The 17,072-nt window shown below is 37.3% G+C and overlaps 7 protein-coding genes across 7 annotated transcripts in view; 4 read left to right on the top strand and 3 right to left on the bottom strand.

The window, feature by feature from the left end:
- Positions 1-249, top strand: part of RHIMIDRAFT_16344 (uncharacterized protein) — a 1,096-nt gene extending 847 nt beyond the window's left edge. The window contains exon 2 of the mRNA XM_023605754.1: positions 208-249. The gene's annotated coding sequence lies outside the window, so the exon portion shown is untranslated. The remainder of the gene's footprint in view (positions 1-207) is intronic.
- Positions 250-278: 29 nt separating this feature from the next.
- RHIMIDRAFT_255582 (uncharacterized protein) lies at positions 279-1,560 on the bottom strand. Its single transcript, XM_023611175.1, has 3 exons — positions 1,074-1,560; positions 842-1,016; positions 279-782 (listed from the first exon to the last, which is right to left on the bottom strand). Exons 1-3 carry the CDS (start codon positions 1,551-1,553, stop codon positions 349-351), a joined length of 1,089 nt encoding a protein of 362 aa, XP_023465303.1. The 5' UTR covers positions 1,554-1,560; the 3' UTR covers positions 279-348.
- A 2,075-nt stretch (positions 1,561-3,635) lies between these two features.
- Positions 3,636-4,404, top strand: RHIMIDRAFT_255581 (uncharacterized protein). Its single transcript, XM_023611174.1, has one exon. It carries the CDS (start codon positions 3,705-3,707, stop codon positions 4,389-4,391), a length of 687 nt encoding a protein of 228 aa, XP_023465302.1. The 5' UTR covers positions 3,636-3,704; the 3' UTR covers positions 4,392-4,404.
- A 4,865-nt stretch (positions 4,405-9,269) lies between these two features.
- On the bottom strand, positions 9,270-9,515 carry RHIMIDRAFT_255579 (uncharacterized protein). Its single transcript, XM_023611173.1, has one exon. The coding sequence runs from the start codon at positions 9,455-9,457 to the stop codon at positions 9,293-9,295; it is 165 nt and encodes a 54-aa protein (XP_023465301.1). The 5' UTR covers positions 9,458-9,515; the 3' UTR covers positions 9,270-9,292.
- A 3,332-nt stretch (positions 9,516-12,847) lies between these two features.
- Positions 12,848-14,518, bottom strand: RHIMIDRAFT_238259 (AAA-domain-containing protein; the record flags this gene model as incomplete). The annotated part of the gene is made up of 7 exons (XM_023608923.1): positions 12,848-12,861; positions 12,925-13,238; positions 13,287-13,418; positions 13,468-14,052; positions 14,109-14,250; positions 14,328-14,439; positions 14,495-14,518. 7 exons carry the CDS (start codon positions 14,516-14,518, stop codon positions 12,848-12,850), a joined length of 1,323 nt encoding a protein of 440 aa, XP_023465300.1.
- A 78-nt stretch (positions 14,519-14,596) lies between these two features.
- RHIMIDRAFT_16273 (uncharacterized protein) lies at positions 14,597-15,619 on the top strand. Its single transcript, XM_023605752.1, has 2 exons — positions 14,597-15,133; positions 15,185-15,619. Exons 1-2 carry the CDS (start codon positions 14,835-14,837, stop codon positions 15,555-15,557), a joined length of 672 nt encoding a protein of 223 aa, XP_023465299.1. The 5' UTR covers positions 14,597-14,834; the 3' UTR covers positions 15,558-15,619.
- Position 15,620: 1 nt separating this feature from the next.
- On the top strand, positions 15,621-16,979 carry RHIMIDRAFT_16274 (uncharacterized protein). The gene is made up of 2 exons (XM_023605753.1): positions 15,621-15,874; positions 15,924-16,979. Exon 2 carries the CDS (start codon positions 15,984-15,986, stop codon positions 16,905-16,907), a length of 924 nt encoding a protein of 307 aa, XP_023465298.1. The 5' UTR covers positions 15,621-15,874; positions 15,924-15,983; the 3' UTR covers positions 16,908-16,979.
- Positions 16,980-17,072: the final 93 nt, after the last annotated feature.

The raw sequence follows: 17,072 nt of genomic DNA, 5'->3' as shown, positions 1-17,072 counted from the left end.
CCTATTACCGCTGGTAATAATACCTAGGGTAAGTTTTATTTGAAAAAATGAGTATAGGAAAATACTAACTTTATTGATATGTCTGTTTTTTTTTACTCCTCTTTTTCATTTTATTTCGGTATGTATTTGAGAATATATGCATATCCCATTTTCTAATTTTATATCTGTGTCTCAATTCTGGGACTCATAGTTCATTTACCCTCACAGTATTGTCTAAAGTAGAGCATTTTTCATTCTAGAAACATTTTACAATCTCGGTAAGTATAAAACGAGTTATTTTTATTCATTATTTTTCTAGTTACACAATAAAATGACTCTGTATGCGTATCTATGTGTGTATGTATGTAATTAAGAGAAATATTGTATCTCTAAGCCAATGGTACGGATAGGGCTTGTGCTTTTTAGATCTGCTGTTAAACCTAAGCTAAACAATGTCTTCTTGAAGCGTCCTTCCCACATGAGTGCCAGGCCCTTGACAAATCCCCATCTGGCCTTTATCAAACCTTCCAGTTTCTCTGTACGATCAGCTGTAAGAGTAATCACTCCATTTTCTGACTCTGTTTCAATTGATGGCTTTTTCGTTCGATATTCAAAACCAAAAGCCAGATCGCTCTCATACGAGTACATACTAAAATCATATCTGGAGCAGAGTGCAAGTTCTTCTGATACCTTTGCTACATAACTTGTCGACATGTGCCCGACAATTGGATTAAGTGTATATGTGAAACTAATAGGTGGTGCATTAGATGCCTTCAGGGTACGATATCGAAGACCCATTGACACTAGATGAATATTTCGAGGTTAGTTCTCTTGTTTGTTAAGAACTCACACATTACTTTACTTCCACCACTTTTATCCAAGGTACCATAATATAACTCTGTTCCTACGGACCACTGCCCCGTAGATGTAGGCTGTCCAAAATTGTACAGTGCTCTTAGTCCCAATAGACCATCATCAGAGGTATAGGAGCACTCTGAGCACCATTTACCAACATCATACTGTAACTGCATAGCAATCTACTTTACTTTTTATGCTAAATAAACCAAATTCATCACTTAAAGATTAAAACTTACCTGGGGCGCTGAGTACGTCTTAGGTGTGTTGACAGCTGTTACTAGATACTGTAGATGTTCAGATATCCTGCGAACATACATGGCCTCCATTCTTGCTCCAGGAAAAAACATGCGACCATAGAGTAAGTAATCAGGATTGGCTTGATGGTTTATATGCTTCTTCTTGTGAGGTTCATCCACAATAATTCTAAATCTATCAATCAAATCTTGAAAATCCACTGTTGCACTTGTCCCAATATCTAATTCTCTCGAGGTATAAAGGTAGCCTAAGCTGCCGTTGAGAGTGGGTAGGACAGTTAGAGTATAAGAAGGTTTAAAGTAAGGTGTTGGTAATTTTGAAACAACGAGTGAAAGGCCCTTGGGTGTATAAAAATCGAGTAATGCTCGAGACCAAGAACAGAGATTAGAGTACTGATTCTCTTCATTCCATCCAGATGTTTGATAGAATCGCTTCAAACAATATTCCATAAAGTCATACATGATGTAGATCTATCAAAAAAAAAAAGAGCAAGTTTATTTGTGCTCCCTCCTCATTAACTTGTATCCGAGCGCGCGCGTGACTCAAGTATATCTAGCAGGCAAGTATCATAAACATATTTATCGACAATGACACAGGAAGAGCTCATGGTATTATGAGGTTAATTAAAAATGTGAGAGGAGAAAGGGACTCATAAACAAGGGAAAGTGGTGATGTACTTTAGTTATCTCTTTTACAGGCAAACTGCTACCATAGTACTTGATATTAATGTAGGCCAGAAAGATGAACAGAGTGCTCAAAATGAAAGTAACAGCAGAAGAGCAAGAGAAAGAAATATGATGTATAATTGTTTTCGTCTGAATTTCACTAATACAATACACTACATTACCATTTCTCATGAGGACATATCGTGCGTTGTATGCAATGATAGCATGATAAAGTCATTTATTATACGCACGGTCTAGACTATTAGTCAAAAGCATATTTGAGATTATGTAAATACATACATACATTAGATAGCTTCATTTAACTATATTTAAAAGATCTCGTTTTACTTGTGAATAACCAATTGATTATAATGTCGATCAATAAATATAAAATTGGTAAATGATTTATTCTTCAAAAGGATAGCTTCAAATGCACGACAAGCATTCGCTAACTAGCAATTGTTTCATAATCTTGCAGCTGCAAATCCATCAGCAAGGGGACATCTCTATACGTTGTTTGCCACATTTTATGTTCAAAAGTATACTATTACACTCTACAAAGTAAGGGTTTCTGATAATAAGAAATATGTACGTCTAGAAAATCATCAATATATAAATCAGATTTATACATTCATTTTGTTTTTTGTCTTGTTGTCTTGTTTTTTCTTTATTCAAAAGTGTGTAGAATATGTAACTTTTTTCTTTTTAATTCATCCATTCTTGGATATGAATCATGTTTATTGTCTCGGCTTTTAACAACCATTTAGAGAAGCAGTAATATTTTTAGAAAGTGATGTTCATCATAAACAATTCAATTTAACCATTAATTCTTACTTGTTTATAATACAAGGTAATAAACAACATGTATATAAACCTAAAGAGGTATCATATACGTACTCTTTAATGACATATAGGGCATGCATCTCTCAGCTATATATCAATTGACTAAAAAAAGATGGACTAAACAGCTCATATAGTGTTAATAAAAATAGATACGCCAAGTACATATATTATTATCATTGTTAATTCAATAGTCAACAACAACTTGTAGCTTCAATGACAGATATAACCATTACTCTAAATAGTAGGAATACAATGACCTTTTAATCTAAGCACAGTCTTTTGGGAACAGGTTGACAATTAGGAGGAAAAGGAGAACTCAGCCTCTGATCTCATTTGCTTTAAGGGTTACTGTGGCAACTCACAAAAAAAGAAGCTTGGCAAATAAAAAAAAGTGCCATAAAGAATGTGTATCGAGAATGTCGTTGTTTTTATTAAAGGAGAAGAGGTCAAAAAGAAGTTATTTACTGTACTCCTCCTTCAAATCGGTCACCTTTTTCCATACTGTTAAGGGACATTAAGAATACTAATAGGCGAACTAGGTCTGACGTATACGCGCGCGCGCTCATCCATTTATCATATATATACACATATACAATTACTTCCGCCCCCTTAATCTACTCCTAACCCTATGAAACATATACGCCTCATTGCATAGCACGTGCGTTCTTGTATTCTGAAGCAGTAAAAGATCCTCCAGGGCCAAAAACAAAATGAAGAATCAGTTGACGAGTTTGTGTAATTGATAAGTAGTTTTTAGCCCAATAGGGTCAAATTATAAGCTGATTGGTGCATAATAAAGGAGCATTCGCGTGGGTATTCTTTTTCAGAGAGCGGCGTAGAAAGAGAGAGAGTCTTGGATATAATGACTCACAATAGAGTAGATCTTTTTTTTTGTTTCTATGAAAGGGGGAATGACTGTAGTTAAATAAGGCAAGGAAATGAATTTTAGAGGGGGTAAACAACAGCATAAAGGGACTTTAGAGTTAACATGCATATATAAATAAATAAAAACCTATATAAATAGTTTGTATACAGTCACTTCTTTTCTTTTTATTATTTTCTACTCTTTGTACTCTTACGCGTTTTTCTCTCTTTTTGTGTACAATGAACGAACAAGCAAACTACATGAACCAAGTAACTGCTGGCAGTCTCGTATTCGATCAAGGAATCTCTATGCCTCAGACCGAACTATTTCTTCCTTCACCTCCTATAGACATGTATCTATTCAACCATACTCCCAATTATCATCTAGATACCTTTTATCCTTCACATCATCATCATCACCAACAGCAACAACAACAACAGTCTTCTTTTCCAGAATCAAAAATAGAACAACCAAAGAAGAAGAGATCAAGTCATGATACACGTCATATAGAATGTTACAATTGTCATGTAACCAAGACTCCTTTATGGCGTCGTACGCCAGATCGCGTTCATTCACTCTGTAACGCGTGTGGATTATACTATAAACAGTACAATATGCATAGACCATTACAAGTTCGTCAAAAACAAAATAAACAGCCTCTTTTACACGGTGAAATGACTCGATCTATCACAAAGTCTAAAAGACCACGTGAAGAACAACAAGAGGAATTATCTAAAAAGGTACTGCTATTAGAACAGAAGTCACTGATAGATCCTCAACAAGATGACACCAAGTTCAAGTCATTACTAGATCGTATGTCTACTGAGCAAATGGAGAAATTTTTAAACATGTTGGAAAGAAGATGTGCTATTCTTCGGTCTATTATTTATTCAACAGATAAAGAAATAAATGTTTATACTTTATAAAGACTTTAAAAATATACATGACGCAACACTTCTTCTTTTAATGACCCTTTTTTAATGTTAAAAAAAAGAACAAAAACTCTATATAAAGAAAGTAATAAACATATATATAACAGATTAAGAATTTCTCCTAAAAAGATGTATATTTAAGAAAGTGTAAAGGGTAATTATTTTAATTTATGAACTAGCATTGTTGTTCAAAACTTGAGCAGCGTGGTTAGTTTGAACAGAAGAGAAACGACGCATTTCCTTGGCATCCATACTCATCTTCTTGTTCATACCCAAGAGCTTCTTACCAAAGTTTTGGGGACGCTCGAGAGACTTGAGAGAACGAGTACGGTTAGCATAGTAACGGGCAGAAGATGTACCAGAGAGGGCAGAGGCACGACGAGATTGGCCGGCCATGGGAGTCTTGGTATTCTTCAAGTCGTTCTTGGGTTCAAATAAGGCACGCATGCCGAACTTGATGAGATCCATGGGCAAGAACCAGATGATGTTCCAGATCCAGACAATACCAGCCCAGTTCCATTCACAGCCCTTAAGTTCAGTGAAGCCCCAGTTGGCGTAGACGGCAATGAAGGTGGCAACCAATTGGGCAACAACGAAGGCAATCATCAACATGACGGAAGGACGTTCGGTGAAGAAGAAACCACGAGAACGGGTAATGAAAATCAAAGCCTGAGAAATGGTAGAGACTTGCAAGTAGATGACAGAGTGGTAGACAGGATCATTGGGGTTCTTGTTACCAGATTCATCCAAAAGGGGATGAGGAAGGCTGAAATGAGATTCAAAGAAGTTGGTCTTGTAGATAACAGCAAAGAAAGCGACGGTGGAAGCAGTAAGGTAAAGACCATAGATGATAGCATATGAGAAAATTTCACGCAAGTTCCAGGCATCAGGATAAGGAGAGGGCTTGACGCGATCAGTAGAGATAGTCATGATGGTACCATCGTTAAGAATAGCAAGAATCAAGACCATGAAAGGAGGGAAGTTGAATTGGAAAGCGAAGCAGAGAATAGCGAAACCGACAACAACACGAATGGTAACGGAACAAGTATAGATGGAGTAGTTACGCATACGTTGGAAAATTTGACGAGAACCAATGATGGCTTCAATAATGACAGAGAGACCAGGTTCAGTCAAGACAATATCGGCAGCGGAACGAGCAGCATCGGTGGCATCAGCGACGGCAATACCAACGTTAGCCTTGGATAAAGCAGGAGCATCGTTAACACCATCACCAGTCATGGCAGTCATGTGACCCATAGCTTGAAGACGTTCGACAATTTCGTACTTGTGTTCAGGGTAGACACCAGCGAAACCATCACAGTGCAAGACCATTTCATCGACAGAGGAGTAACCAGAGCCAGCAGGGGGACCTTCCTTCAAGGTCTTGGACAAGAACATGTTATCACCCATACCGAGACGACGACCTGTTTCCTTACCAATAGCCAATTGGTCACCAGTGATCATCTTGACAGAGACACCAAGAGCAATAGCACGGTCAATGGTTTCCTTTGTATCAGAACGAGGAGGATCATAGATGGGCAAGAGACCGATGAGACGGAAACCTAAACCTTCACCTTCGACTTCACCAGAGGGAACTTCATCAACGGCAACAGCAAGGGCACGAAGACCACGACGAGCAAATTCATCGACATCATCGTTCAAAGCCTTGATTTGTTCTTCAGTCTTATCACGAGTACAGAGATCCAAGATGGTGTGGGACATACCCTTGGTAACACGGAGAACCTTACCGTCAGAGAGACGCTTGTAGGTGATTTCGGTACGCTTGACAACAGGGTTGAAAGGCTTGAATTCTAATTCTTGAATACCGTCACGAGCCAACTTAGGGTCGGGCAAAGAGTTGACAATACAGAAATCGATAGCATCTTGGTTTTCAGTACGAGAGGCATAGGCGGACAAGAGGATGATATCATCACCGTTGAATTCAGCATAGGTCTTGATGGTAGGCTTGTCAACAATCAACTTGTTCAAGGTAAGAGTACCAGTCTTGTCGGAACACAAGATGGTAACAGCAGCCATTTCTTCGATAGCAGTGATACGAGTGACAATGGCCTTGTGTTCAGCCAATTGCTTAGCACCGATAGCGAGAGTTACGGAAAGGACAGTAGGCATAGCAATGGGGATACCACCAATGAGCAAGACCAAGATGTTGTCAATACCAGTTCTGTATCTATAATGGAACTTGGGGTACATGACAAGAATTTCGAGAACAATGAAGAGAGTAATGGTCACAAGACAGAAGTTACCGATCTTGGCCAAAATAGTTTGCAAGTGACCAACATCGTCATTGGCATCACCAACGAGCTTAGCAGCACGACCGAAGAAGGTGTTTGTACCAGTACCAATAACAATAGCTTCAGCTTCACCTTGCTTAACAGTAGAACCAGAGAAAACTTCATCACCAGCTTCCTTACCGACAGGTAAAGATTCACCAGTAAGGGCAGCTTGATCAATAGAAACTTGACCGTGAGCCTAGAACAAAATTAGATAAATAAATAAAAAGAAATATATACAACTTACAGCAATGAGACGACCATCAGCAGGGACAACATCACCGAGCTTGATACTGATGATATCACCAGGAACCAATTCAGCGGCTTCCATTGTCTTCCATTCACCATCACGTTTAACCTTACATTCAGGAGCCAAAGCAGCCATAAGAGCCTTGACAGCATTACCAGCTTGACGTTCTTCCATGAAACCAATGGTGGCATTGGCTAACAAAAGAAGGACGATACCGATGAAATCAGGATAATCTGGGGGTCTACCATCACCGTTAGAAAGAGCGATGGAAACAATAGCGGCTGCTTCCATAACCCAGGAAAGGGGATTCCACATGAAGCCCAAGAATTGAAGAATAGGGTTTACTTCCTTGGATTCAATTCTGTTACGACCAAACTTTTCGATACGGCGAGCGGCTTCATCGGAAGTTAAACCGTTGGAGGAAGTTCTAAAGAATGTGACGTTAGCAAATGTATTTTAAAAAAAATTAGTTGATCCCCGATGATTTGAAACAGAAAAAAATTTTTTTGTAGGAAAAAAGGGACGGGGAATCGAGGCACAGGGGTGGGGAGGGGGGCAAAAGAGAGATAATGTGTATGCGTGTGCTTGTATGTTTGTGAGAGGGCGGATAATAATAATGAAAATAAAATAAGGAGATTAAAATAGATTAGGGGGATATAGAAACAATGTGTATAGAAAGTGTAGAATATCACAAAAGAAGAAAATCAATGTGAAAAAGGAGAGAAAGATAAAAAAAAGAAAAGGGGGGGATCAACTAATTATGATACATACTGTAAAAGTTGAAATACATCTCCAGGTTCCATGGTGGACAAATCAAACTTTTCCTTATCATAGAGTTCCTCGACAGTTAAGGTAGTAAGGTCGCCTGAAATGTTGACAGTCTTCGTAGTGATGGTCTCTTCACTAACGATCACTTGTTGAGTTTCGGTTTTCTCAGTCATGATTTAAGAGAGAGGGAAGTTGTTATTTGTTGTAATTTTTTAAAAAAAGATTGATGCCTTTTTTTGCTACTCTTTTTTCTCTTTTTCTTTTATGTTGTTGTTATTCCAATACAAGAATTAATATAAAAAAGGGAAATGAATGGTTGGAGTTGTTATAAAAGTAAGAGAAAAGAAGAGGAAAAAAGAAATTAAAAAGGGAATCTGAATAAACTGAGGTTTTATAGACAATTGAGATCAGTAAACAAAAAATCTCAGCACGAGCAGGGGACGCAAAGTTTAAAAAAAATAATCCTGTATTCCTAATCAAGTATAGACGCTCTCATATGGGGCATTTACAATACCACTAGTACAATGGACCAATGATTATGGACGATGAATCATTAATGACCAATCATATACTGGTTCTAATATCCGCTTTTGCCCGCCTTGTAAGTTACCTTTCCCAGTTCCTTCATCTTTGGTTATCATCATCTACTTCCTCTGGGGTAATACGTCACATTATTGTGTAGCCTTTCGTTCAAGTTCATTCATTAATCTCCTGATACACTCTTGCCACTTTGTTGTACTCTTGATGAGGGTCCCCCCCTTTCTCCTTTTCGCCTTTCAATCCTAACGGAATAAATCGGTCAAGCCGGATAGTTCATGGCCGGTAACCTACGATGTGTTCTACTGAATGAAAAACAAAAAAAGAAACAAATAAAAAATTTTCGCACGCGTCTTAATGAAAAAGGTGATGTGCCTTTTCATTTTTTCATTTTTTTTGCAAGTAGAGATTTCTTTATTGTTCTAATTTACTTCTCTTTCTTTATAAACATTGAGAAATAATAAAGTGTAGATCAAGTAAACAATCATGCTTATCTTTTTCTATATTTTGTTATACGCTTATTAACAGATCCTGTTATTTTACTATTCGGTCAAATCCGCGTTACCACGTTTTTTAAATATTCTTATCGGCGATTATAATGATAGAATAGGACATACTCGTACATAGGAATTCCAAACAATGTTTGTTAAACCAATTTGATAGTTTCGTTATAAATAAATATATTAAAAGCTTAATTAATGTATTGTTTCATTTATATTTCATTATTTGATTTCAATGCATTCATTTAAACACACAAACGACAAGACACATGTAGAAGGGAAAAAAAAATTTATCTTTCTAAATAAGGCTCCGATACAAAAACAGTAAGATGCAGTAACATACAAAAAAGGGTACCTGGGTGTCGTTATGGTAACTGTTGTCATGGCAAGCATGTTAATAAAGTAGAGATGATATATATTTATGCATAAGCTAACCTTAAACTGTCTATTAAAAATGATATTAAATAAAAACAGTAACACAGCAAAAGAAATCATCAAATAAGATTACAGAAATCGAAGCACATGGTTGTAAACAACCAGTTCCCCAGCTTATCTATTTCCAAAAAGATAATAACAGAGCGGAACAGGAAAACAAACAAATGGTAAAGAGTAAAGAGAGATAGCCAAGAGTGCAGAATGAGTATGCTCTTTCCCAAGATCAAAGTTGCACCCCGCTAATTCTAAAGTAGTCCTGTTGACAAAAATAGAAGTCATGCCGTTGCGCGTGATGGCAAACCAAATGTGCTAGTTTTTAAACTTATTTTGATAACAAAAAAAAAAGACTCTAATTATAACGCATGGCTCTACTAACCAAAACAATACAATAAACGCATCTGTATCTTCACACAAGAGGGGAGAGGGGGCAAGCTACTGACTTGATTGCCCAGTTCGAAATCTACCGTCAAGTCTTAATATACTCTCACTGTGAAGGAACCCTTTTGCCGAAACGACAGATGGTCCCTTCACAAGCTGTTTTCCATTGTAATGGCTACAGAGCTATACAACTACGAGATTCACTGCATAATCTCACTTTTCCTTTTCCTTGCAGATCACATTTACAGAAAGTATCGAAAATTCTATATTTTCTCGGAAATCTCTGGCTCTGCAACTAGGATCACTTGGTATTCAATCAGAAGACATGTAATATCCCTCGAGTATGATTCAATGCATTACTCAATAGCTTGCATTTGTCCAGATCAGTAGTCGAATAGCTGTATATCATACAAAGCAATAGATATCATTTGCGCTGATAAACTTTCAATCCTCTCCTAGGTTCTTGAGGCTCTAATGCAACAATCACCCTATGAGAATTAAGTTTTTCAGTACATCTCCCTACAAAGGCTCGAATGCCTGTTGGACAACTTTGCTCTATTGTTGTATCTCTACTGGTATGCAACAATGTACAGACATTCAAGGCACAAACACTGAAATTCATTTATACCTCTAGCAAGTTTGTTAAGATATTTCTTTACCCAAGAATGGACCAATGAACAGGCTTTACAGGGAAATTCTATCATCAATATGAGAATATAAGGGGTATAAGGACTTGCCTTTCTGACGAGGCGTCATCAGTATGAATACCATTGCACTCTTTTCAAAGTTTTCATTCGCAGTTTTTAGATGTATTCACTATTTTCTCTGTTCATCTGTAGTGTAGTTTTTCGTTTCTTTCCTTTAATAAGAGCTGGCAATTATAGAGAAACATAACTCAAAGATATAGACTTGATGTTTCAAATTGGTTAAATTGATGCTTACTGTACCTGCTTGGAAAACCACTAAAGACCTTAAAGGAAGACAAAAGCATATTTCATAAAAATGGTGACACCAAATATTTTTATAAGGCATTTCATTAAAACGTAAAAAATGCTCCTTTTTTCAAAAGCTCTTTCATGTATCCAAGAACTAGCCTTGATCTCTTTTGTGGCTATTGGTTATATTTTGATGAATAGTTTACCAAATATAGATTTCAGCTGGCGCCTTTAGTAATAGATTTTTTTTTTTTTTTTTTTTCATCACTGTTCAGAATAACATTACAAACGGTAAATTGACATCATTTAACATAACGGACTTTATTAAATAAAACGTCCTATTGAGCGCTGTAATAATTAGTAATAATAAACCCGAACCATAGACCCAAAAAAAACTCCTCTTAGCTCAAGGGTAACCAATGGTGAAAACAAAGGATTACAGCAGGTTTATCGAGCCACTATCGGATATTCTTTACTGGTTTTTTGCCTGATTTCAGAATCGACGGAGGAAGAAGGGGTAACTTGATGTACACGAAGCTAGAACAAATGAAACACAAAGACATGTGCTGTTGCTGATCATCGGGTTTAAATTTAAGCTCATTAGATCCAGTTACTATAGTTTTCGGACTTTTTCAAAATAATTTCGGACCTTCAGTAGGCGTTCAGTCACTGCAATCTCTAGCATTTCGTCACTATCAATAATATATACAGGACATCGGTGGGCATCTTACCATAGTGTCAGTTACTGATTGAAAATCTAAAGAACTGTTGAGGGGAGATTGATCCATAATTGCAAAGTAGCCGCCTGTTACCAGACACCTCAAAATAGCCGAACTTGACGGATAACTCATGGTATGAAGATGAGCTCAGATACGTGTTTGATTTCACTTTTGCGTGTGGTGCAGCGTGATACTCTGTGCTAGAGATACCGTACACACAGTCATTGATGCTGAGATGATTGTGTACAAATACATCTACACTTGTGATATAAAAATACACTCGGTCAAATACGATGATCACATCGATAAAGCGACTTGCTACTTTTGCGTACAATCTTTCCAAGGCCACCTTATATTAACTGTAACAATAGTAGACCCAGTGTTGGATGATGATCATGTACATACCGCTTGAAAGAAGCTTCATAATTGATTACTCTCAGCAGTCCAAGAGGCAGTACAGATTCATCATCGTAATAAGGTGAAGACACTTTAACCTGCTTGCTTGATTCATATAGTATTTGATTTGCTTTTGGAGACTCGTCGGGGCATCTACCAGTTCTGTATCTTTCTTTTTTGGGAGATAAATACAGTGTTGACAACATTAGCATAACGCTCAAATTGTGTGAGATCGCTTCCTTCGAATTTTTGCGAGGAGATCCTGAAAGACTTGCTTCTGTAGACTTAATGCCAAGATGATTCTGATATTAAGGGATACTGCCACTTGGTCTTGATTCAAGCTTATAATTACCTCCGAACACCATCTGTTCTGTTGAAAGAGAGATCAACAAAGAAAGAGTATGCAGTATTAAGAAAGTGCGTCATCTTAATGGATATTGCATTTTTTCGAGTCATAGCGATTCTAGGGTTTTGCCGATTCAGTGGAACAAACTGCAATCTCAACAGAATTGCCAAAGTAGCAGCGTTCCATTTTCAGATGAAGTTTCTCTAATAATAAAGAAAAGATACAGATGCATGCTGATGAGTCTCTTTATTTTTATAAATAGGATTATATATGACCATGAGAATTGGACATGATGAGTTATATGATAGTGGTGTATTTTGTGGTCAGTCTATACTGTTAATAGGATTGTTTCGGTGGTGTAACCTTTAGACAAATCAGACAGTAGAAAGGGGGTGCATAGCCACTATCAGAGTAAAGCAAACCTTTATGTTCTTGCTGTGTACCATGGTGTTGGCCTAGTTAACCCAAGTGTCGTAATTGAATGAATTGCCTATGGGTAGAGTAGCAGTTGTTGCAGAACTGGATCATGATAAAATTGAGACCAATACCATCCAATGTTATACTTTGCTTAGTACAGTGTAACAAGCAGATGATGCAATCCATTTGTAACACTGGCTTTCAGGAACATCAAAAATGGTATCCAAGACATATGTCTACTTTAATCTAAGAATCACGGAAAATAGTTTTAATGAACGGAAGCACAGTAACACGATGATCCCAATTATCCTTCGGGTCAACCTTTCCCCTCTCTCATTCTTTTGTAAAATGATATATATTTTAATTATAAAACTTTGTCATCTTTTTGCTAAAAATAAAAGAAGGGTGAAGATAGGAGTAAAGAAAAGAAATTAGAGAAAGACCGAATAAAAAGAAAAGAGGGAATACATTGTTTATATCAGCCTTCGATACCTAAAAACATCATCAAATACACACGTTAGAGAAGCAAGTTTATGGGTTTATCCTTATGCTTACCAAATTCTTCTGTAAACTTGACTTGCTGTTCAATATCCTTTTGACTCACTGTTGGTCGTGTATTCTGAACAGCCTTCAAAAAGTCTTGAAGCGTCAATTCAGGCTCCAATAATTGATCTGATTCAATATCAGCCCATGTCATCTCCTGAGCACCAGGCGCTCCTGGCGAGCAAGGGGTTAAGTAACGTGCTGTCTTGCTTGGATCTTGCCTTGATGGTGCCTCGACCCACCTAAAGTGAGTGGCCATCTGTACTTTACGAATAGGCTGCATCAAAGCATCTCTTACAAGTGTAGCAATATCGGATCCAGTATATCTAGGATTAAAGTTCAGTAAACCATTTCATTACACTTTATTTACTTACCCTTCTGTCATATCTGCCAGCTTTTTATAGTCGGCTTGTGTTAATGTACAAGGTGTTGATCCAACATTTAAAGCAAATATGGCAGCACGAGCAGACGCATCGGGAAGTGGAATGTAAATGCGTTTTTCAAATCTAAAATTCCTTTTAATCCTTTTTTTTCCCTTCCTCATTACTCTATTACCTTCGACGAATAGCACTATCCAGTTGCCAAGGTATGTTGGTAGCAGCCAAGACAAGCACACCATCCATATCATTCCCCACACCATTCATTTGAACAAGAATTTCAGTTTTGATACGTCGTGAAGCTTCTGATTCTCCATCTCCACGCGTACCACAGAGTGAATCAACTTCATCAATAAATACAATCGAGGGCTTATTCTCTCGTGCCAGCTGGAACAGATTCTTAACCAAACGTTCACTCTCACCAAGCCATTTAGAAACCAAATCAGAAGAAGATACAGAAAAGAATGTAGAGTTCGACTCGGTTGCTATTGCCTTTGCAAGATAGGATTTACCTGTACCTGGTGGTCCATATAGAAGAATGCCTCGCCATGGCTTTCGTTGTCCTATAAAGAAATGGGGGAATTTTTTGGGTAAAATGACTGCTTCCTTTAATGCTTCTTTGGCACCCTCCAATCCGGCAACATCATCCCACTGAACGTTGGGTTTTTCCGTTAAAATAGCACTTGCTAAACTTGCTTTCATCTTTTTGAGATCAGGATCATCTTCATCTGTTTCGTTATTTGAAGAGGCAGCACCATTCTTTCTATAGTTATTGTTATTAAGCTAGCTATAAAGGAAACCAAAAAGACAATTTTATACTTTTTAGGTGTGCCATTAGCACCCACAGGCTCCTTTTGCTTCTTTTCTTGATTATTCAAAAACTCTTTCAACATTTCAGCTCTATCAAGATATTCAATAAACCTTTTTCGAATAGGTTCCTTCAAGCGGTCATTTTTCTCGTCTTTTTGGGGGGAATAAAGACACATATAGTGAGTTTTCTCTTTTTTTTGTATGATGTCTATATTTCTAAAGCATTACATTTTATAGCTGTCATAAAGTATTCAAGTGCATTTTGATAGTGTGTGTATGCTTCTTTATAGTTTCCTTTGTGGTCCTCTTCTGTCGCCTTTTTGACAATTTCAATGGCTTTCTATCATCTAAATAAGCATCTCTTTCTTTTTATAAGACAAGCAAGTAGGTCTTACCGAAAGGAAGTCTGAATTGGACATGGCTTGTTTCGTTTAAAACAAAAAAGGAGAGAGAAAAGAGAGAGAGGTTAAAAAAATCTTGGCGTATAAACAACCAAGGACGTACGGCAAATCCCGTGACTTTAAAACAACGTCATTTTCTTTATACACACATAATCTTTTTCTTTTTTCTCTTTCTCTTTCTTTCTTTTATATAAAAGTCATGTCTGAAGAAACATCCAAGCAAGAAGACACATCAATACCAGTAGCAAATGATCAAGCAGAGAGACCGTAAATATAAATCAATCTATTTCATAATAAAAATAATTAAAAAAAAACTAGTGCTGGAAACACGTCAATGTCTAATTTTAACGGACCAATGCCATCAGGCAACTTTGATAATGGCATGGGCATGCGAATGCTTAATCCTTATCAACGCTTTCAGCAAATATGGTTCATGCAGCAATTACAGAGACAACAATTACAAAGACAAATGGCAGCAGCAGCAACTGGTAATAGCACAGCAACCAATATTCCTCCAGAATCACAGAAGCCACCTAGTGGATATGTTTGTTATAAATGTGGACAGCCGGGACATTGGATTTATTACTGTCCTAATGTACCAAGAGGCCAGTTTGTCCCAAGAGCAGTGGATAAGTAAAGTGTTTTAAACTGTACTTAATATACCTTACTCATTGTATACAATAGGGTACAACAAGAAAGCGAAGAACAACAAAAGCCAAGCGAGCTTTCCTGTATGATCTGTAACAAGTTGATGGCAGAGGCTATGTTGATATCTTGCTGTGGAAAGTCGTTTTGTAAAGAATGTACGTACACGTTTGTATTCATCATGTTTATCTTTAGTTTATTATTATTCTTGTATGTATTTTATTCCATTTATGATTTACACTTTTATCCTTGCTTTTTCTTTCTTTCTGAAGGATGTAAAAAGAAAGAAAAAGAAAATACAGTTGATGTGTCAAGAATATTACGTGCTTCTTTTTCTTGTGTTTTGAGAGAGAGAGAGACAGAAATAGAGAGAAAGGGGAGAAAAGGAAAAAGGAGAGAGGACAGAAAATGAGAGAGAGAGAAAGAAAGCGAGAGAAACAGAGAAAAATAATAGACTAAAGATAGATAAAAAACACATATAAACAATGTATTTATATTTTTTTTAATGTAGGTATTACTACAACGCTTGAGAAAGAAGGTCGTTGTCCTCATTGCAATAATCAAGACAACATCTCGGTTGATCAACTCATTCCAAACAAGACGTTGAGAAAGGCGATCGAGGTTTATATTCGAGAACAAGAAGAAACAAAGAAGAACCAAGAAGAACAACAGGCTGAGGAGCAAAATCAAACAGAACAACAACAACAACAACCAAATGAAAGTGGAGAGGTAAATAGTATTTTATTATCAAATACAGGCTTATTTATAGTAAATATAGCCTTCAAAGGGCAATACTGGAACAGCCATTCAAGTATTTGAATCATCGGATGAAAGACCGATGAACAGAAAACACAATTTTAACATGGACAACAACATGATGTTCAATATGAATTGGATGAACATGCCACGTCCTCCATTTGCTGGTTTCCCCCCTTTTACTGCACCAGACTGGATGAACAAGACTGAAGGAGATAACAACAACCCCAATCCAGCCTTTATGAACTTTCCTAATACATTTGCTAATAATGAAGAAAATGTATACAATAACTCCATGATGCCTTTCCAAGATATGTTTGGATATAACTTTAATCGTGGAGGATACAGAGGACGAGGAGGAGGCATGAGAGGTCGCGGATACCATAGCTCAAGAGGCCGTGGAGATTATCATCACAATGAAGATAGAACTAATGACGAGAGAGGACGTTCTCGTTCTCCTCGACGCGACAGTTCACGCGATGGTAGTCGTAGAAGAGAGGAAAGATACGATGAAAAGTATGAAGATAGACGTGATGAAGAAGGTCGACGCGATGATAAAGGTGAAAGACGTGACAACAGAAGAGAAGACAGTCGAAGAAGAGGTGATAGTCGTAAAAGGGACGAAAGCCATCGAAGAAGGGATGATAGCCGAAGACGGGATGACAGCCGAAGAAGAGATGACAAACGTAGTGCCAGACGCGAGGATAGAAAAGATGAAAGACGAAGTGATAGACACGAGAGTAAATATAATGACAGAAGGGATGATAAATACAGCAGTGATCGATATGATCGATACAGTGATCGTCGAAGTGATGAAAGGAGTAGAAGTCGCTATCGTGAAGAGAGACACTCTTCTCACAGAAGATCTGCATCACCAAGATCCACCTCTCGTCATTCACGACATCGTAGTTCATCCAGACGTCATCCTTCAAAATCAAGATACAGAAGTCGTGAAAGAGAAAAGGAAAAGTCTAAAGATAGAAGTCGGGATCGTAGAAGAAGATGAGCAAACGAGGCTCTTGATTTAACTTTTTGATGGATGCAATTTAAGCCTGAAGAATATTTCTTTGAATAAAAATAACCTGTTTTTTATTTCAAACATATACTATTTTATTTTATAGGAAAAGTCCATGCTACTTGATCTTCATTACTCTTCCATGCAGGTATAAAA

The sequence above is a fragment of the Rhizopus microsporus genome, assembly GCF_002708625.1.
Source record: "Rhizopus microsporus ATCC 52813 unplaced genomic scaffold scaffold_10, whole genome shotgun sequence".
In the NCBI taxonomy this organism is placed as follows: Eukaryota; Fungi; Mucoromycota; class Mucoromycetes; order Mucorales; family Rhizopodaceae; genus Rhizopus; species Rhizopus microsporus.
Note: the sequence above shows the minus strand (reverse complement) of the source record. Positions and strands in the feature narration are given on the sequence as shown.

Excerpts from the sequence above, each read along its gene's own strand:
- RHIMIDRAFT_255582 (XM_023611175.1), bottom strand. The coding sequence starts at position 1,553 with ATGTATGACTTTATGGAATATTGTTTGAAGCGATTCTATCAAACATCT. Across the intron at positions 1,017-1,073 it reads AGACGTACTCAGCGCCCCAG|ATTGCTATGCAGTTACAGTA; the intron begins GTAAGTTTTAAT and ends AAAGTAAAGTAG. Across the intron at positions 783-841 it reads CTTGGATAAAAGTGGTGGAA|TGTCAATGGGTCTTCGATAT; the intron begins GTAAAGTAATGT and ends ATATTCATCTAG.
- RHIMIDRAFT_255581 (XM_023611174.1), top strand. The coding sequence starts at position 3,705 with ATGAACGAACAAGCAAACTACATGAACCAAGTAACTGCTGGCAGTCTC.
- RHIMIDRAFT_255579 (XM_023611173.1), bottom strand. The coding sequence starts at position 9,457 with ATGACTTCTATTTTTGTCAACAGGACTACTTTAGAATTAGCGGGGTGC.
- RHIMIDRAFT_16273 (XM_023605752.1), top strand. The coding sequence starts at position 14,835 with ATGTCTAATTTTAACGGACCAATGCCATCAGGCAACTTTGATAATGGC. Across the intron at positions 15,134-15,184 it reads GTCCCAAGAGCAGTGGATAA|GGTACAACAAGAAAGCGAAG; the intron begins GTAAAGTGTTTT and ends TGTATACAATAG.
- RHIMIDRAFT_16274 (XM_023605753.1), top strand. The coding sequence starts at position 15,984 with ATGAACAGAAAACACAATTTTAACATGGACAACAACATGATGTTCAAT.